The sequence below is a fragment of the Scyliorhinus torazame genome, chromosome 16 (genome assembly GCF_047496885.1).
Source record: "Scyliorhinus torazame isolate Kashiwa2021f chromosome 16, sScyTor2.1, whole genome shotgun sequence".
Lineage (NCBI taxonomy): Eukaryota > Metazoa > Chordata > Chondrichthyes > Carcharhiniformes > Scyliorhinidae > Scyliorhinus > Scyliorhinus torazame.
Window position 1 is genome coordinate 124637243 of NC_092722.1, and position 16326 is coordinate 124653568.

Consider the following 16326-nt stretch of genomic DNA (forward strand, 5'->3'; position numbering starts at 1 on the left):
ATCTGTCATGGCGTTCTTGTAGGAGGACTACTGAAAGGGTTTGATCAGTGGCTGCTACCTCTATGGCATATGGCAAGTCAGGGTCAGGAACTTGTAAAGCAGGGGCTGGCGCTTTAAATCGGTTACTGCGCCTGTGCGCTGTGAAAGACAGTTCCAGGGGTGGTTCTTTTTCAGAAGTTCGGAGAGCGGGGCGGCTTTAGTGGCAAATCCATCAATGTGATTCCTGCAGTATCCTACCAACCGGAAGAATGAACGGAGTGCACTTACATTACGGAGCAGGGGCAATTTTACGATGGTGTCAATACACTTCTGCTCAATTTCCCTTTTGCCGTGGGTGATGATTGTCCCTAAATAAAGAACTTTGTCTCTCATGACTTGCGCTTTCTTGGGGTTGATCTTGCACCTAATAGAGTGGAGCAGGGCTAGCAGTTCAGCCAGCAGAGCCAAATACTCGTCCTTGGTGTCGGTTTACAAGAGCAAGTCATCCACATCTTGTACTAGGCACTGAAGGCGGGAGAATTTGGACAGACAAGTAGCTAATTGTCTGTGGAAAATGGACGGGGAATTTTGGAAACCTTGTGGGAGACACATCCACATGTACTGCTGACCTTGGAACGTAAAAGCAACTTTATATTGGCAAGCTCGGCCTAAGTGTGAAAATAGATAAGTCACCTGGGCCGGATGGGATTTATCCTAGGATTCTCTGGGAAGCTAGGGAGGAGATTGCTGAGCCGTTGGCCTTGATCTTTAAGTAATCTTTGTCTACAGGAATAGTGCCAGAAGACTGGAGGATAGCAAATGTTGTCCCCTTGTTCAAGAAGGGGAGTAGAGATTACCCCGGTAACTATAGACCAGTGAGCCTTACTTCTGTTGTGGGAAAAATCTTGGAAAGGTTTATAAGAGATAGGATGTATAATCATCTGGAGAGGGATAATTTGAATAGAGATAGTCAACACGGTTTTGTGAAGGGTTTGTCATGCCTCACAAACCTAGAGTTCTTTGAGAAGGTGACCAAACAGGTGGATGAGAGTAAAGCAGTTGATGTGGTGTTTCTGGATTTCAATAAAGCATTTGATAAGGTTCCCCATGGTAGGCTACTGCAGAAAATACAGAGGAATGGGATTCAGGGTGATTTAGCGGTTTGGATCAGAAATTGGCTAGCTGGAAGACGACAAAGGGTGGTGGTTGATGGGAAATGTTCAGACTGGAGTCCAGTTACTAGTGGTGTACCACAAGGATCTGTTTTGGGGCCACTGCTGTTTGTCATTTTTATAAATGACCTGGAGGAGGGCGTAGAAGGATGGGTGAGTAAATGTGCAGATTACACTAAAGTCGGTGGAGTTGTGGACAGTGCGGAAGGATGTTACAAGTTACAGAGGGACATAGATAAGCTGCAGAGCTGGGCTGAGAGGTGGCAAATGGAGTTTAATGCAGAAAAGTGTGAGGTGATTCATTTTGGAAGGAATAACAGGAAGACTGAGTCCTGGGCTAAGGTAAGGCAGTGTGGATGAGCAGAGAGATCTCGGTGCCCATGTACATAGATCCCTGAAAGTTGCCACCCAGGTTGAGAGGGTGTTAAGAAGCCATACGGTGTGTTAGCTTTTATTGGTAGAGGGATTGAGTTTAGGAGCCATGAGGTCATGTTGCAGCTATACAACACTCTGGTGCGGCCGCATTTGGAGTATTGCATGCAATTCTGGTCGCCGCATTATAGGAAGGATGTGGAAGCATTGGAAAGGGTGCAGAGGAGATTTACCAGAATGTTGCCTGGTATGGAGGGAAGATCTTATGAGGAAAGGCTGAGGGACTTGAGGCTGTTTTCGTTAGAGAGATGAAGGTTAAGAGGTGACTTAATTGAGGCATACAAGATGATCAGAGGATTGGATAGGGTGGACAGTGAGAGCCTTTTTCCTCGGATGGTGATGTCTAGCATGAGGGGACATACCTTTAAATTGAGGGGAGATAGATATAAGACAGATGTCAGAGGTAGGTTCTTTACTCAGAGAGTAGCAAGGGTGTGGAATGGCCTGCCTGCAACAGTAGTGGACTCGCCAACACTAAGGACATGCAAATGGTCATTGGATAGACATATGGACAATAAGGGAATAGTGTAGATGGGCTTTAGAGTGGTTTCACAGGTCGCCGCAACATCGAGGGCCGAAGGGCCTGTACTGCGCTGTAATGTTCTATGTTCTGAGGGAATGGACCAGAAACCATTGCTAATATCGAGCACGGTGAAATATTTTGCTTGCATCCCCTGTTTAAGCATGGTCGCGGGACTCATGGCAATGGTGGAAGCTGTTAAAGGGGTCACTTTATTCAATTCACGATAATCAATTATGAGTTGCCATGAGCCATCTGGTTTCTTAACTGGCCAAATCGGAGCATTGTTGATGGACGACACGGGTCGCATTACAACTTATTTTAATAAACTGTAGATCACCTTTGCAATTTCGTTCTCAGCCTGCTGGGGAAAGCCGTATTGTTTCTGTGGTTTGGGGTCCAGACCTGTAATCATCACCTCTCCTGGTATCTGCCCTCATTCGTGCTTATGCATAGCAAAGACCTCTTTGTGTTTGGTTAGCACCTCCCTGGTGGTTGAGTCAGTGCTAATCGCTAAAGGATTAAACCACTATTCTCCCACTGAACAGATCCTATTAACATAATCACCCATTGATAGTGTAACAGGACCTCTTGTTATCGTAGACATCTGCCATACACACCTATTTACAGGGTCGAATGAGAGGCTATTGGAGTTCATGAAATCCATTCCTAAAATGTGCTCTGCAGTGGGGGGTAGTTCGACCAAAACCAACAGGATGATTAGTGGCTATAGTTCCAACATGGACAGGTATAGGGGCTGTAATGTATCCTCCCTGCATGTGCCCAGTTAATCCGCTAAGTGTGATGGTGTCCGTGATCGGGCATGGGGTTTCGAGGTGCAGGGTGGATGAAGTTAACGTGGTCCGAGAGCCCCCGTGTCCCAGAGAAAATCAACAGAATGACCTCGGACTTTAACAGAAAATCAACAGAATGACCCCTGTGACTACTGGCCTCCCGACACTGTCACATTGTGTATCACAGGCCCACCGTTAATCGAGGGAGTTATATGCAAGATCATCCATGCGTGCGTTTACAGGATGCATGGGCCGAGCGTTGCCTTCTAGCTGGCGCGGTTGGCGGTCGTGATCAGGCCTATTGTTTCTTGGCAGGGGATTGGAGTGTCTCTGTGGTATTGGATATAAGGTGTCGGATTTTGTCTACATTCGCGGGTGAAGTGTCCCGATTGCCCACATGACCCTCGGGGTGTGTAAGGTGGAGCTGGTGCTCTGGTGTATTGCTCTCTGGGCTATTGTTCCCTTGGATATTGTTCCCTTGGATATTGTTCCCTTGGATATTGTTCCCTTGGATAGTGTTCCCTGGGATATTGGACCTCTCCTCTACCCTCATTTATCCATGCGGGCCCCTGATTAGCCTTAACTGGGTGCATGGCACCTTCCAGGCCGTTCTGTTGTATTTGTTCCTGCAGCGCCTGTTCCCAGGCTCCAGGTAGGTGTTTGAGTACCCATGCTTCATTATGTGCCTGCTCTGCTGGGGCAAAGTTTGTGCAAGCCTTTCTACCTGCTTCTGTGGCATGTGAAACTAAAGTATGGGCCCATTTGGTAGTGTCTTCATTATCTAAGTTAGCACAATTTAAATCTCCAAATACTGCTTTAAAATGTATAAAGAGGCGACCGGCAAAGGCAATCGCATGTTCCCCTTTCCTCTGTCTACATTTGTTCAAGCCCTCTACTGGATCCCCTTTATTGTAACCGATAGCAGCTAGTATGGCGTCCTTCATTTCGTCTAGGGTCCCCACTCCTACATTTTGGGGCGCAGGTAGAGCTGATCGTACGGACTGGCCAAGGCTCATAACTATTAGTTTCACCTCGTCCCTTTCATCTAAACCATACATAATTTTCTGTTGGCGAACCTCTTCAAAGAAGCAATGCGGGTCTGCAATGGGCTCAAATGTTGTCATTTTGTTACACGCGTCCCTTAACTGTGTCACCGTGAGTGGGGTGGTGTAGGTAATAGCAGGACCTGGAGTATTCTCTATTCTTCTTTCCGTAGTGACCGGATTCATGAGGGCCGGGGCAGTTTCACGACTCACTGGGGTTGGTGTGACCTGTGCAACCGGGCCTGCTGGTGCGGCTGTGCATTTATTACTGGGGTTGGTGGCTGTTGCTTTCGACTTTCAGTTCTAATTACTTACATCTGAGTGTTTCCTGTAACTCCTCCCAATCAGCCATCTCTTCTTCCTCTGTCCCTACTGTCCCAAAGGTACACATAAATCACTCTTCAACTGAAAGCAATTAATGGAATCTCTATTTCTCGCTGACATTTGGTGTGGTCAGCAGTAGTTTGCCTTTGCACCTGAGTGGACTGGTGCAGCGCTCTTAAAGCTCCCTGTAGATTGGCACATTTATTCTCTAAGTGGGTGACCTTCTGTTTGGCCTCCTCTCTTACCAAGACAGCACGTTGTGTGTCCTGGCAGACCTTGTCATACTGGGTTTGGAAGCTGCTAAGATGGATTATACTGGACTGGTGGGCACGTTTAATATCCGCGATTTCCCTGTCTTTGCGGTTAACTTCTCCAAGTGTCAGAATCATAGAATTTACAATGCATGTTCATCATCCTTTTTCTTACTCTCCTCCTCCTTCTCCATCAACTGAACGGCGAGCGTCTTTAAGATCTCCTCGGTTCCTCTTAACTGAGCCAAGCAGCACACTACGACCACTGGCTTTTTAAACTTTGTCACATTCTTCTTGTAAATCTTGCATATATCAGCCCACCAAGTTTGTCCTATCGTCCTTGGACCTGACTCGGTGTTCACACAAAAAATTTGCCCATAGGGGGCATCCTTTCCCCTTTAAGTATTTCCTCAGTATGGGATACTCCTCCAACATGTTGACCATCTCTACCTCAGTTTGCTGTGGATTCATCTTCTTCTCGAACAATGGCGCTGCCATGTCCTCACTATTTATTTTGGAACAAGGGGATAGGGAGTCGATCAAACAACGGGTATGGCTTGTGGCTATGTTCCGGTTCAAAATCCCTCTGGACTTGCGAGAAGCCTGCAGAGTTTACCCTATCCTTCCCTGTTAGTTTTGCATGCGGTTTGTGCACACTTCTGAAATTCGGTTATTTGGCCAATACGGAACTGGCACTTGTGGTTCATTTTTCCCTTTTACCAATCTAATCAAAGTTGTGGGATCTTTTGGAGAAACAAAGTCACTTCTAGTCGAGTCCCACCAGAGTCGCCAATTAATGTTGACCTTTATCTTTATTACTATTAACCACAATATGTGAGTGCGTTACGCGTATTGGACAAATGACCACACAACTAGTATTTTCATAGAATCATAGAATTTACAGTGCAGAAGGAGGCCATTCGGCCCATCGAGTCTGCACCGGTTCTTGGAAAGAGCACCCTACCCAAGCCCACACCTCCACCCTATCCTCATAACCCAGTTACCCCACCCAACACTAAGGGCAATTTTGGACACTAAGGACAATTTAGCATGGCCAATCCACCTAACCTGCACACTTTTGGACTGTGGGAGGAAACCGGAGCACCCGGAGGAAACCCACGCACACACGGGGAGAACGTGCAGACTCTGCACAGACAGTGACCCAAGCTGGGTATCGAACTTGGGACTGCTGAGCTGTGAAGCAATTGTGCTAACCACTATGCTACCGCACTGCCATTTTAGTATACTTATAGTTTATTATCAAACATAGGATTGGTTCTATACTTAATAACTTACACGCTACTACGCATTAGACTATATCTAGCAGTTTAAATGGCCTTTACTTAACTTCCAGGTGACCGGCTCTGTGCAGGTTGGATAAGGCCTTTATCTGATCCCCACATGTGGCAGCTGGAGGTCGTCTGGTTCGTCTGAGTGTCGTCTTTCAGGTGGAGATCGTGGGTCCTTGTACTTGGCTGGTTGAATTGCTGCAGTTGGTACACAGAAGCCGGACCCAAAAGAGACAGAATGCTGGGTGCGCAGTTCTTCTTGTCCTCCGATCTTTTGCGCTCTTTTGGGCGGCCCCGTGTAGGGATCCAATGGATCGATAGGATTTCAATCACCGTACACGATTCTGGCCAATTAGGGGCGGGTACCTCGATAGCTGGGCGGGTCCCAGTTGTTTTTGTCCAAGGCACATATGCACTCTCAAATAAGATGAATAGGTATCCCTGAATCTGTTATGAATGTTAAGTTTCAATATGAAGCTCATTGTCCTGGGAAGACCTGTGAGTGGCATCTAACTGATGTGAGTTTCTGAATAGGTCTGGGTTGTTGTTTGCAACTACACACAAGCTGAGTCTTGTCTGTGTCCCAACCTGACCACAATTCCCATCATCCTTTGCAGGCAGCCATTTTAGATGGCCACAGTGTCATCATATCACCAGACGTGAGTGAGCAGCAGCCATGTTCGGGGATAGTTCATGCATCAGCTTCCTAGAAGGGGAGGTCGGAAACAAGTTCCACTGCAGGGGACCCAGGTGGGGACCTCTATGGGATGGTGTATGGGAAAAACGTATGATGATGCACACCTCGGCACTGTTACGATGATGGAGTCAAATCCCAAGAATTATACCCTGGAATGTTGGACTTTAAAAAGACCTAAGTTTCATATTTTTGAAAAGAACACAGACCCCTAAGCTGGCTTAGAATAACTAAGGACCAATGGAACCTCTGCGTGGGCTTCCGGACAATGCCATTCTAAACAAATCCAAAGACTGATTGCCACCCTTGATAAAGACAAAGGAACATAATGGCTCTCTCATCCAAAGACCCTGGGTACAATTGCCAAGACTGACGAGTGGACTCCAGTTTGAATACACAAATACAGGGGTTAAAAACTAGCCGAGAACTTGCCAGTGTCTGACTGTCAGTCTGTATGTGTGTGTGTCTGTGTCTGTGTGTCTGTGTGTGTGTGTCTGTGTGTGTGTGTGTCTGTGTGTGTGTGTGTGTCTATGTGTGTGAGAAAAGCAGCTGGACTCAGTCTGCAGCCGCCATGCCGAGTCCCCCCCAAAAAATACCACACGTGCCCCACGCCATCAAATTGCGGGGTCTGGCCTCCATCATTCTGTCTCTGCAGACCCACTTCGTTCACGAAGGAACAGTTTATTATGGATTCCACACAGACCCACGTCCTTCAGTAAGAAACAGTTTCTTATGAATTTCACATGTGGTGTGAGGAAAGCAGCTGGAATTTTGCCACACTGAAGGTGATGCAGTAACTGAGGCCGGGCCCTTGCAGAATAGCCAGTTTTACAGGAACAGCAAAAACTCTCCTGACTGTGAATGTCCATCAGGCGGCAGAAGGATTGCAGCTGAAAGAAGAACTGAAATCTCTCAACAAAGAATCAAGGACTGTTAACAACCTCTGTTGGCCGCAATACTTCATCACCGACTTCTCACAACTCAAGGACTGTTCGACATAACTTTTATTTCTATTTACTTACTATTAGAACTCAATTCTTATTTCTAATCTGGGCAAATGTAGATACATATGTTTTACCATTGCTCCTTCCCTTTTTAGCAGTTAATAAACTTACTCTATCCTCACTCTCAAAAGCCTGGTTAAATTGGCTCCTTTTTTAACATAACTATTGGATCTGGAAAGGTATCAAAAGGAAGGGAGACTTGTTAGAATAAACCTTTGTTGCTACCAGCAGAGGGTGAGTTGAATAAAGGCAGGGAGCCAATTATCGCTCCTCACTCCAGTTTGTAACACATTTGGGAGTATCCCAGCAGGACATTGCTAAATTGAGGGGTCTGGATCAACAACTGTTGGGGAACGTCAGCCGGGACTGACCATAACAGTGCTGAGAGCATTGGCTGTCTCCTGCCACTGTCAAGAAGCCTGGAGGGATCCAGCTCCAACTGGTCAGAGAGACTGGTGCAGAAATGGCTCCTCTCAGCAACCCCAACTCCATCTCTCTTTTGTGCTGCAGACCCAAGGACACTGGGTGGGATTTCCCAGTTTATTGACTTGGGGCAGGAATTTCTGACCCGCAATGAGCAGCAACAGAAGGTCCCACCTACTGCATCTGCTGCCCCGCAATGTAGCCCTTGTGTGGACAAGTCATCTACTCAGCTTCCGTCCCTGTGAGGGTGCAGCAACACTCCCTGTTACATACCGGAACTTGCCACAACATCTCCAGAAACAATCCACTTTACACCCAGAGATTCTGCAATCGAAATTGTTCCAAAAGATTCTTCTATGAATTGAGTGTCTGACCCTTTGAAGGCCACGAGCGCTGGACCATATTTACAGGTGAACACATGTGACAAGTGAGAGATTGAATAACCCTGTGTGGTTCAAGTGTACAAATAAAGCATCAAATCAGTCATGGGGATGAGTGTCGGCATGGCAACATGAAGTCAGAGACTGACGGCAGAGTAGAAGCTCCAGGGAGGGCACCTGCCCACCTTTGGGATGTTGGGCAGGATATATTGGAGGTGACCGGACAAGTAGCATCCTCCATTTCAAAAATCGCTGAATTCCAAAGCACCATGACTATCAGTGTTACGGAATTTCTTGCTCTGCAGGTCCTGAACTAAACAATACATGAATAAATGTCAATCAGAGAAAGAGTTTCATTCTGGTGACGTTGATATTCTGCATCTGATGACTTTAACTTTTGGTTTCAATTCCATGCTTCAAATAAAATTGCATCAAAACCTCAATGGTATGAAGGGTGTGGTTGGTGGATGTATAAATGTGTGTGTGTTGGAACAATTGAACACATCACATTCTGTTCTCGCAGCTGATCGGAGAAGAGAAGTCAAAGTGAGCGAGCAGCCTGTCTATTCGCTCAGATCATCATGAGGTAAGAGAGATTTCCATGTTTCAATAGCGTGTACAGTACAGTAGCTCAGTGGTATCACTGCTGCCTCTGAATCACGGTGTTTTGGGTTCATGTCACTCCACAGTCTTGAACACAAACTCCAGGCCTATTCTCAATTCAGTTTCAAGCGGGTGCTAGATTGTCTGAGATGAGACATACAATGGAGACAATGTCCATCTTTTTGTTTGGATTTAAGACATCAAGTGGTACTGCATCAATAGAGTTAAAGAGTTTTACAACAAGGAAAGAGGTCCTTTTGTCCATCATGTCTGTGCCGACTTTCAAACACCTATCCATTCTAATCCCGTTTTCATGCACTTTGTCCATAGCCTTGTATGCTATGGCATTTCTTGAAAACATATGGTGGACAATGGATCCATATTTATCTCAGAATCACTCATACAGGTGATCTAATCATTATCACATTGTGTTTCTGGGACCTTGCTCTGTAGAAACTAGCTTCCACATTTCCTACATCACAATTAGGGCAGCACGGTAGCACAAGTGGTTAGCACTGTGGCTTCACAACGTCAGGGTCCAGGTTCGATCCCCTGCTGGGTCACTGTCTCTGCGGAGTCTGCACATTCTCCCCGTGTCTGCGTGGGTTTCCTCCGGCTGCTCCGGTTTCCTCCCACAATCCAAAGATGTGCAGTTTCGGTGATAGGCCATAATCAATTGCCCTTTGTGACCAAAAAGGTTAGGAGGGGTTATTGGGTTACAGGGATAGGGTGGAAGTGAGGGCTTAAGTGAGTCGGTGCAGACTCGATGGGCTGAATGGCCTCCTTCTGCACTGTATGTTCTATGTACTATGTACAATAGTGACTTCAATTTAAAAATGATTCATTGACAGGAAAGTGCATTGGGATATCCTGAGGATTGTAAAAGGCTCTATAAAAATGCAATTCTTTCACTGACAATGAATCCTTTATATGATGCTCACAAAAGCATCAGGGTCAGGGTTAGAAATTGTTCTGAAGTGGGAGTCAGCTCACAGTTGTCACTGGGTGAAATTTTGATTTGGATTTAACTCTGCTGGAACTCCCAAAATGAAAATAAGGGAAAATGAGTAAGCCGAGAATCACGTCCTCAATCCTCAAAGCACTACTGTATAGAAGCCGGTTTCCTCCGGGTGCGTCGGTTTCCTCCTACAGTCCAAAGATGTGCAGGATAGGTGGATTGGCCATGATAAATTGCCCTGAGTGTCCAAAAAAAAAGATTATGTGGGGTTGCTGAGTTACAGGGATAGGGTGGAGATGTGGGGTGCTCTTTCCAACGGCCAGTGCAGGCTCGATGGGCTGAACGGCCTCCTTCTGCACTGTAAATTCTATGTCTTTATGATGCTCTATCTTCCCAGAGTTGAAATGACACTATATTACCCAATTGGATGATTCTTAATTATTAATCAAACAGCCCATTCCCTACATTTACAACATTTTTATTGATAGAAAGATGTTCAATACTTGCAGACTGTAAGACAATTCTGGGAATTTATCATTGCTAATTTGAAGGTATTTGCTTTCTGTTTCCTCCACTATGAAGACCAATACAAAGCGATTGTTTGACCATTTCTGGCATTTCCTTAATCCCCATTTTAATTGCTCCTGGCTCTGCCTCTTGAGCAAATTAAACGCTCCAAGCTATGGAGAGAGAGCGAGAAATGGAGTTGAAATCAGCCATGATTCAATGGTGGAGTGGACACGATGGGCCGAATGGCCTTACTTCCGCTCCTATGTCTTATGGTCTTATAAGTTCCTAGTTTACCATTCCTCACTTAGTGCCTTGCTTTCCTTGGCACAGAATTCCAATCTCACCAAACCCTTCTGTCACTCTATAAACCCACTCAGCTCTGAGGTAGCAAACATTTGTGTCAAAACTGGCGAATGTCAGGAGAAAGAGACACAAAGCAGATCTGTTTTTATTATATTGAGACAAAAAGCACAGACAAAAAGAAAAAGGCAGTGGGGTTGCATTGCTGGTTAAAGAGGAACTTAACGCAATCATGAGGAAGGATGTTAGCTATGACAATGTGAAATCTGTGTGGGTCGAGCTGAAAAACACCAAAGGGCAAAAATGTTAGCAGAGTTTGTATATGGAGCACACAGTGTAGTGGTGATGTTGGGAATTCGATCATCTTTATTATTGTCACAAGTAGGCCTACGTTAACACTACAATGAAGTTACTGTGAAAATCCCCAAGGCGCTAGACTCCGGCGCCTGTTCGGGTACACTGAGGGAGAATTCAGAATGTCCAATTCACCTAACAGCACATCTTTCGGGACTTGTGGGAGGAAACCGGAGCACCCGGAGGAACCCATGCAGACACGGAGAGAACGTGTAAACTCCACGCTGACAGTGAACCAAGCCGTGAATTGAACCTGGGACCCTGGCGCTGTGAAGCAACAGTGCTAACCATTGTGCTACCATGCCGCCCGTGAGATGCAAGCGATAAAGGAACGTCTGTAATTATGGGTGATTTTAATCTGCATATAGATTGGGCAAATCAAAAGATCACAATACTGTGGAGGAGGAATTCCTGGAGTGTGTACTGGATGGTTTTCTGGACCAATACATTGAGGAACCTATTGGAGGACAGGGCATTCTAGACTGATGTGGAGATGCCGGCTCTGGACTGGGGTGGGCACAATAAGAAGTCTCAAAACACCAGGTTAAAGTCCAACAGGTTTATTTGAAGTCACAAGCTTTTGGAGCGCTGCTCCTTCATCAGGTGAATTGAGGCAGATTCACAATCACAGCATATAAAGGAGAGACACAATTGCAAGATAATTACAGATTGGAATGTGAAGAATGGTTGGATTGGGAGTCTACACAGGGAAACAAATCTTTATAGGAACGGACAGTGTGAGTGGAGTTAGTGATAATCACTAATAATTCTAGACTGGGTGTTGTTTAATCCTAGATTGGGTATTGCATCATGAGAAAGGAATAATTGGCAATCTAGTTGTGTGACACCCATTGCGGATGAACAACCCTAACATGATAACATTTTTCATCATTGTGATTGATTCTGAGACTAGGGTCCTGAATCTTAATAAAGAAAACTATGATGATATGAGGCTAGAGTTGGCTATGATTTATTTGTAATCATTCCTTAATGGAATGATGGTGGATTGGCATTAGCAAAGATTCAAGGGGGGCCTGGGTGAACTGAAACAATTCCTGTCTGGTGCAAAAGTAAAACAGAAAGATGGCCAAACCATGGCTTACCAGGGAAATTAGAGATTGGATTCGATCCAAGGAAGAAGCATGCAAATTGGCCAAGAAAAACAACAGGCGGAGAATCGGGAGCAGTTTCAGCAATGGAGGACCAAGAGATTGATTGAAAAAGGGGGAATAGAATACGAGAATAAGCTTGCGGGGAACATAAAAACTGATTGCAAACTTTTCTATCGGTGTATGATTGGATTTGTTTATTGTCACGTGTACCAAGGTACAGTGAAAAGTATATTTCTGCGAGTAGCGCCTAGTTTCTATGTTTCTAAGGGGAGTGCTGAATATTTCAGTTTAAGTTGCTGATGTGCCTCAGGACCCAGAGAAAGTCCCGACGCACACACCTGCACGGTAATCAGATGGAAAATTTAAACCTCCGATGGTCGGTTATCCCCTGCCTCGGGTCTGCTCTGGTTGATTCTCGATGACAGTGAGATCAGATGGCTAGAACCACACAGATTTTCAGCTGTTTGGCCCACCCTGGTTTTCACACACATTCTCTTAGAGCTTTTCCCAGGAGATGTAGAACATGCTCAGGAGCACAGCTCCAAGTGGATCAGCGGGAGTGTCAAAGCCTCAAATACCCAGGGCAACCCCAACAATGCTCACCCCCTACCCACCAAAAAATACTCACCCTACCACCCAAAAAATATTCACCCTCATCCCCAAACAATATTCACCCTACCCCAAAATATTTACCATAACCCCAAAATCTTCACCCTACCACCCAAAAATATTCACCCTAATCCCCCAATAATATTTACCATCCCCCAAAATACTCACCCTACCCCCAAAAGAATATTCACCCTACCCCCCCAAAAAATATTCACACTTATCTCCCAGAAATATTCATCCAAACCCCAAAAATATTCCCCATCCCCCCGAAAATATTCACTCTAACCCCCAAAAATATTCACCGTAACCCCCCAACAATACTCACCTCCCACCTCCAAACTGGTTTAGCACAGTGGGTTAAACAGCTGGCTTATAATGCAGGACAAGGCCAGCAGCGCAGGTTCAATTCCTGCACCAGTCTCCCCAAACAGGCGCCGGAATGTGGCGACTAGGGGCTTTTCACAGTAACTTTATTGAAGCCTACTTGTGACAATAAGCGATTATTATTATTAAAATGTATTCACCCTTCCGTCCTTTCCTGATCTGGCCTACATGTGTGCAGCAATGAGGTTGACCTTAAATGTCCCAGCCAGCAACACCCACATCCCATGAGAACCCCCCAACTCCCTGCCAATGCTCACCACCCCACCCCAACTCCCTTACAACTCTCACCCCCCCTCATTCCCTGACAATGGTCAGCCTCACCCCAATAATACTCACCCCCCCCTCACTACCTGAGAATGCTCATTAGCCCCCGCACTCACTCCCTGATAATGCTCACCCCCATCCCTGACAATACATACCCCAATCCTTGACAATACTTACCCCCCCAATCACTCAGACAATGCTCATCTCCCCTCATTCCCTCACAATACTCATCCCCCTCACTTCAATTCTTTTTTTAAAATAAATTAAGAGTACCCAATATTTTTTTCCAATTAAGGGACAATTTAGCGTGGCCAATCCAACTATCCTGCACATCTTTGGGTTGTGGGGCGAAACCCATGCAAACATGGGGAGAATGTGCAAACTCCATGTGGACGGTGACTGTCATGTGAGAGTACCTTTAAGAAATGGGCGTTGAAAATGGGTGTGTACAAAAATATCTGTAGTTTATTTGTTTTTTTTAAAATAATTTTTATTCAAAACTTTTCACAGATTATCACACCAGAAAAATAGAACCCACCCCCTTTACACACATAATAAAACAACAAAAACAAAAGAGCAGAAATAAACAAATAAACCAAATAAATGTTAAACAGTAAACAATAGTGCATCCCCTACCAGACACGAATTTACCCCCCCCCCGGGTTGCTGTTGCTGCTGACCATCTCCTAACGCTCTGCCAGGAAGTCTAGGAACGGCTGCCACCGCTTGAAGAACCCTTGCACAGATCCCCTTAAGGCAAATTTCACCTTCTCCAATTTAATAAACCCTGCCATGTCGTTAATCCAGGATTTCACGCTTGGGGGCCTCGCATCTTTCCACTGAAGCAGAATCCTTCGCCGGGCCACCAGGACGCAAAGGCCAGAATACTGGCCTCTTTTGCCTCCTGCACTCCCGGCTCGTCCGACACCCCAAATATTGCGAGCCCCCAGCTAGGCCTAACCCTGGAATTCACTACCCTTGACACCGCCCTCGCTACGCCGCTCCAGAACTCCTCCAACGCTGGACATGCCCAGAACATGTGGGTGTGGTTTGCTGGGCTCCCCGAACACCTTGCACATCTGTCCTCACTGCCAAAAAAATGGCTTAGCCTTGTCCCGGTCATGTGCGCCCTGTGCAGCACCTTAAATTGTATCAGGCTGAGCCTCGCGCAAGAGGAGGAAGAGTTTACCCTTCCCAGGACATCCACCCGCATACCCTTGTCGATCTGCTCCCCCAGCTCCTCCTCCCACTTACCTTTTAACTCCTCCGCAGAGGCCTCCTCGTCCTCCTGCATCACCTGGTAATTGCCGAGATCCTACCCTCTCCAACCCACACCCCCGAAAGCACCTTGACCTAGAACCTGCGTGCCGGCAGCAGCGGAACCCCACCACCTGTCGCCTAACGAACCCCCTTACCTGCATATATCTGAAAGCATTTCCAGGGGGAGCCCGAATTTCTCCTCCAGCTCGCCAAGGCTCGCAAACCTCCCGTCTATGAACAGGTCCCCCATCCTCCTAATACCTGCCCTGTGCCAACTCAGGAACCCCCCATCCATTTTCCCCGGGACAAACCGATGGTTCTCCTGTATCGGGGACCACATCGAAGCCCCCACCGCCCCCCTATAGCATCTCCATTGCCGCCAGATTTTGAGGGTCGCCGCTACCACCGGGCTCGTGGTGTACCTCATCGGAGGAAGCGGCAGCCGACACAGGACGCCATCTCCAGCCTCTTCCACGCCGCCCCTCCCCCTCCATTACCCACTTACGTATCATCACCACGTTGGCAGCCCAATAGTACCCACATATGTTTGGCAAAGCTAACCCCCCTCCTCCCCCTGATCCGCTCCAAGAACACCCTTCTCACCCTTGGGGTCTTCATCGCCCATACGAACCCCATAATATTCCTGTTAACCCGCTTAAAGAAGCCCTTAGGGATCAGGATGGGGAGGCACTGAAACAAAACCAAAAACCTCGGGAGCACCGTCATTTTAACCGACTGCACCCTACCCGCCAGGGAGAGCGGCAGCATATCCCACCTTTTGATCTCCTCCTCCATTTGCTCCACCAGCCTCGTTAAGTTGAGCTTATGCAGGGCCCCCCAGCACCTAGCCACTTGAACCCCCAGGTATCTAAAACTTCTTTCTGCCCTTTTTAGCAGAAGCTCACCAATCCCCCTTTCCTGGTCTCGCGGGTGCACCACGAACACCTCGCTCTTCCCCATGTTCAGCTTATACCCGGAGAAATCCCCAAACTCTCTAAGGATCTGCATCACCTCCGGCAATCACCCCACCGGGTCCGCCACATACAATAGCAGATCGTCCGCATACAACGATACCCGGTGTTCCTCACCCCCACACCAACCCTCTCAGGGGCTCAATCACCAGCGCAAAGAGCAGGGGGGGATAGAGGACACCCCTGCCTCGTCCCTCGGTATAGCCGGAAGTATTCCAACCTCCTCCTGTTCATGGCCACACTCACCACCAGGGCCTCGTACAGCAACCTCACCCAGCTGATGAACCCCTCCCCGAACCCAAACATCCTCAACACCACCCACAGGTACCCCCACTCCACCCTATCAAAGGCCTTCTCCGCGTCCATAGCCGCCACTATCTCCGCCTCCTCCTCCACCGCCGGCATCATAATTACATTCAGGAGCCTACGTACGTTGGTATTCAACTGCCTCCCTTTCACAAAACCCGTCTGATCGTCGTGTATGACCCCCGGAACACAGTCCTCAATCCTAATGGCCAATACCTTTGTTCGCAGTTTTGCATTCACATTGAGGAGTGAAATCGGCCTATACGACACGCACTGTACAGGGTCCTTGTCCCGCTTCAGAATTAGAGAAATCAGCACCCAAGACATCGTCGGGGGCAGGGCCCCCCCTCCCTTGCCTCGTTGAAAGTCCTTACCAGCAGCGGGCCCAAC

At 47.1% G+C, this 16326-nt stretch overlaps 1 protein-coding gene across 1 annotated transcript in view; it reads left to right on the forward strand.

Moving 5' to 3' along the window:
* The window catches only part of LOC140393037 (interferon-induced protein with tetratricopeptide repeats 5-like), a 38628-nt gene that overhangs the window by 13984 nt on the left and 8318 nt on the right, over positions 1-16326 (forward strand). The window contains exon 2 of the mRNA XM_072478982.1: positions 8829-8891. Within this exon, the coding sequence (XP_072335083.1) occupies positions 8887-8891 (5 nt within the window). The 5' untranslated portion in view covers positions 8829-8886. The remainder of the gene's footprint in view (positions 1-8828; positions 8892-16326) is intronic.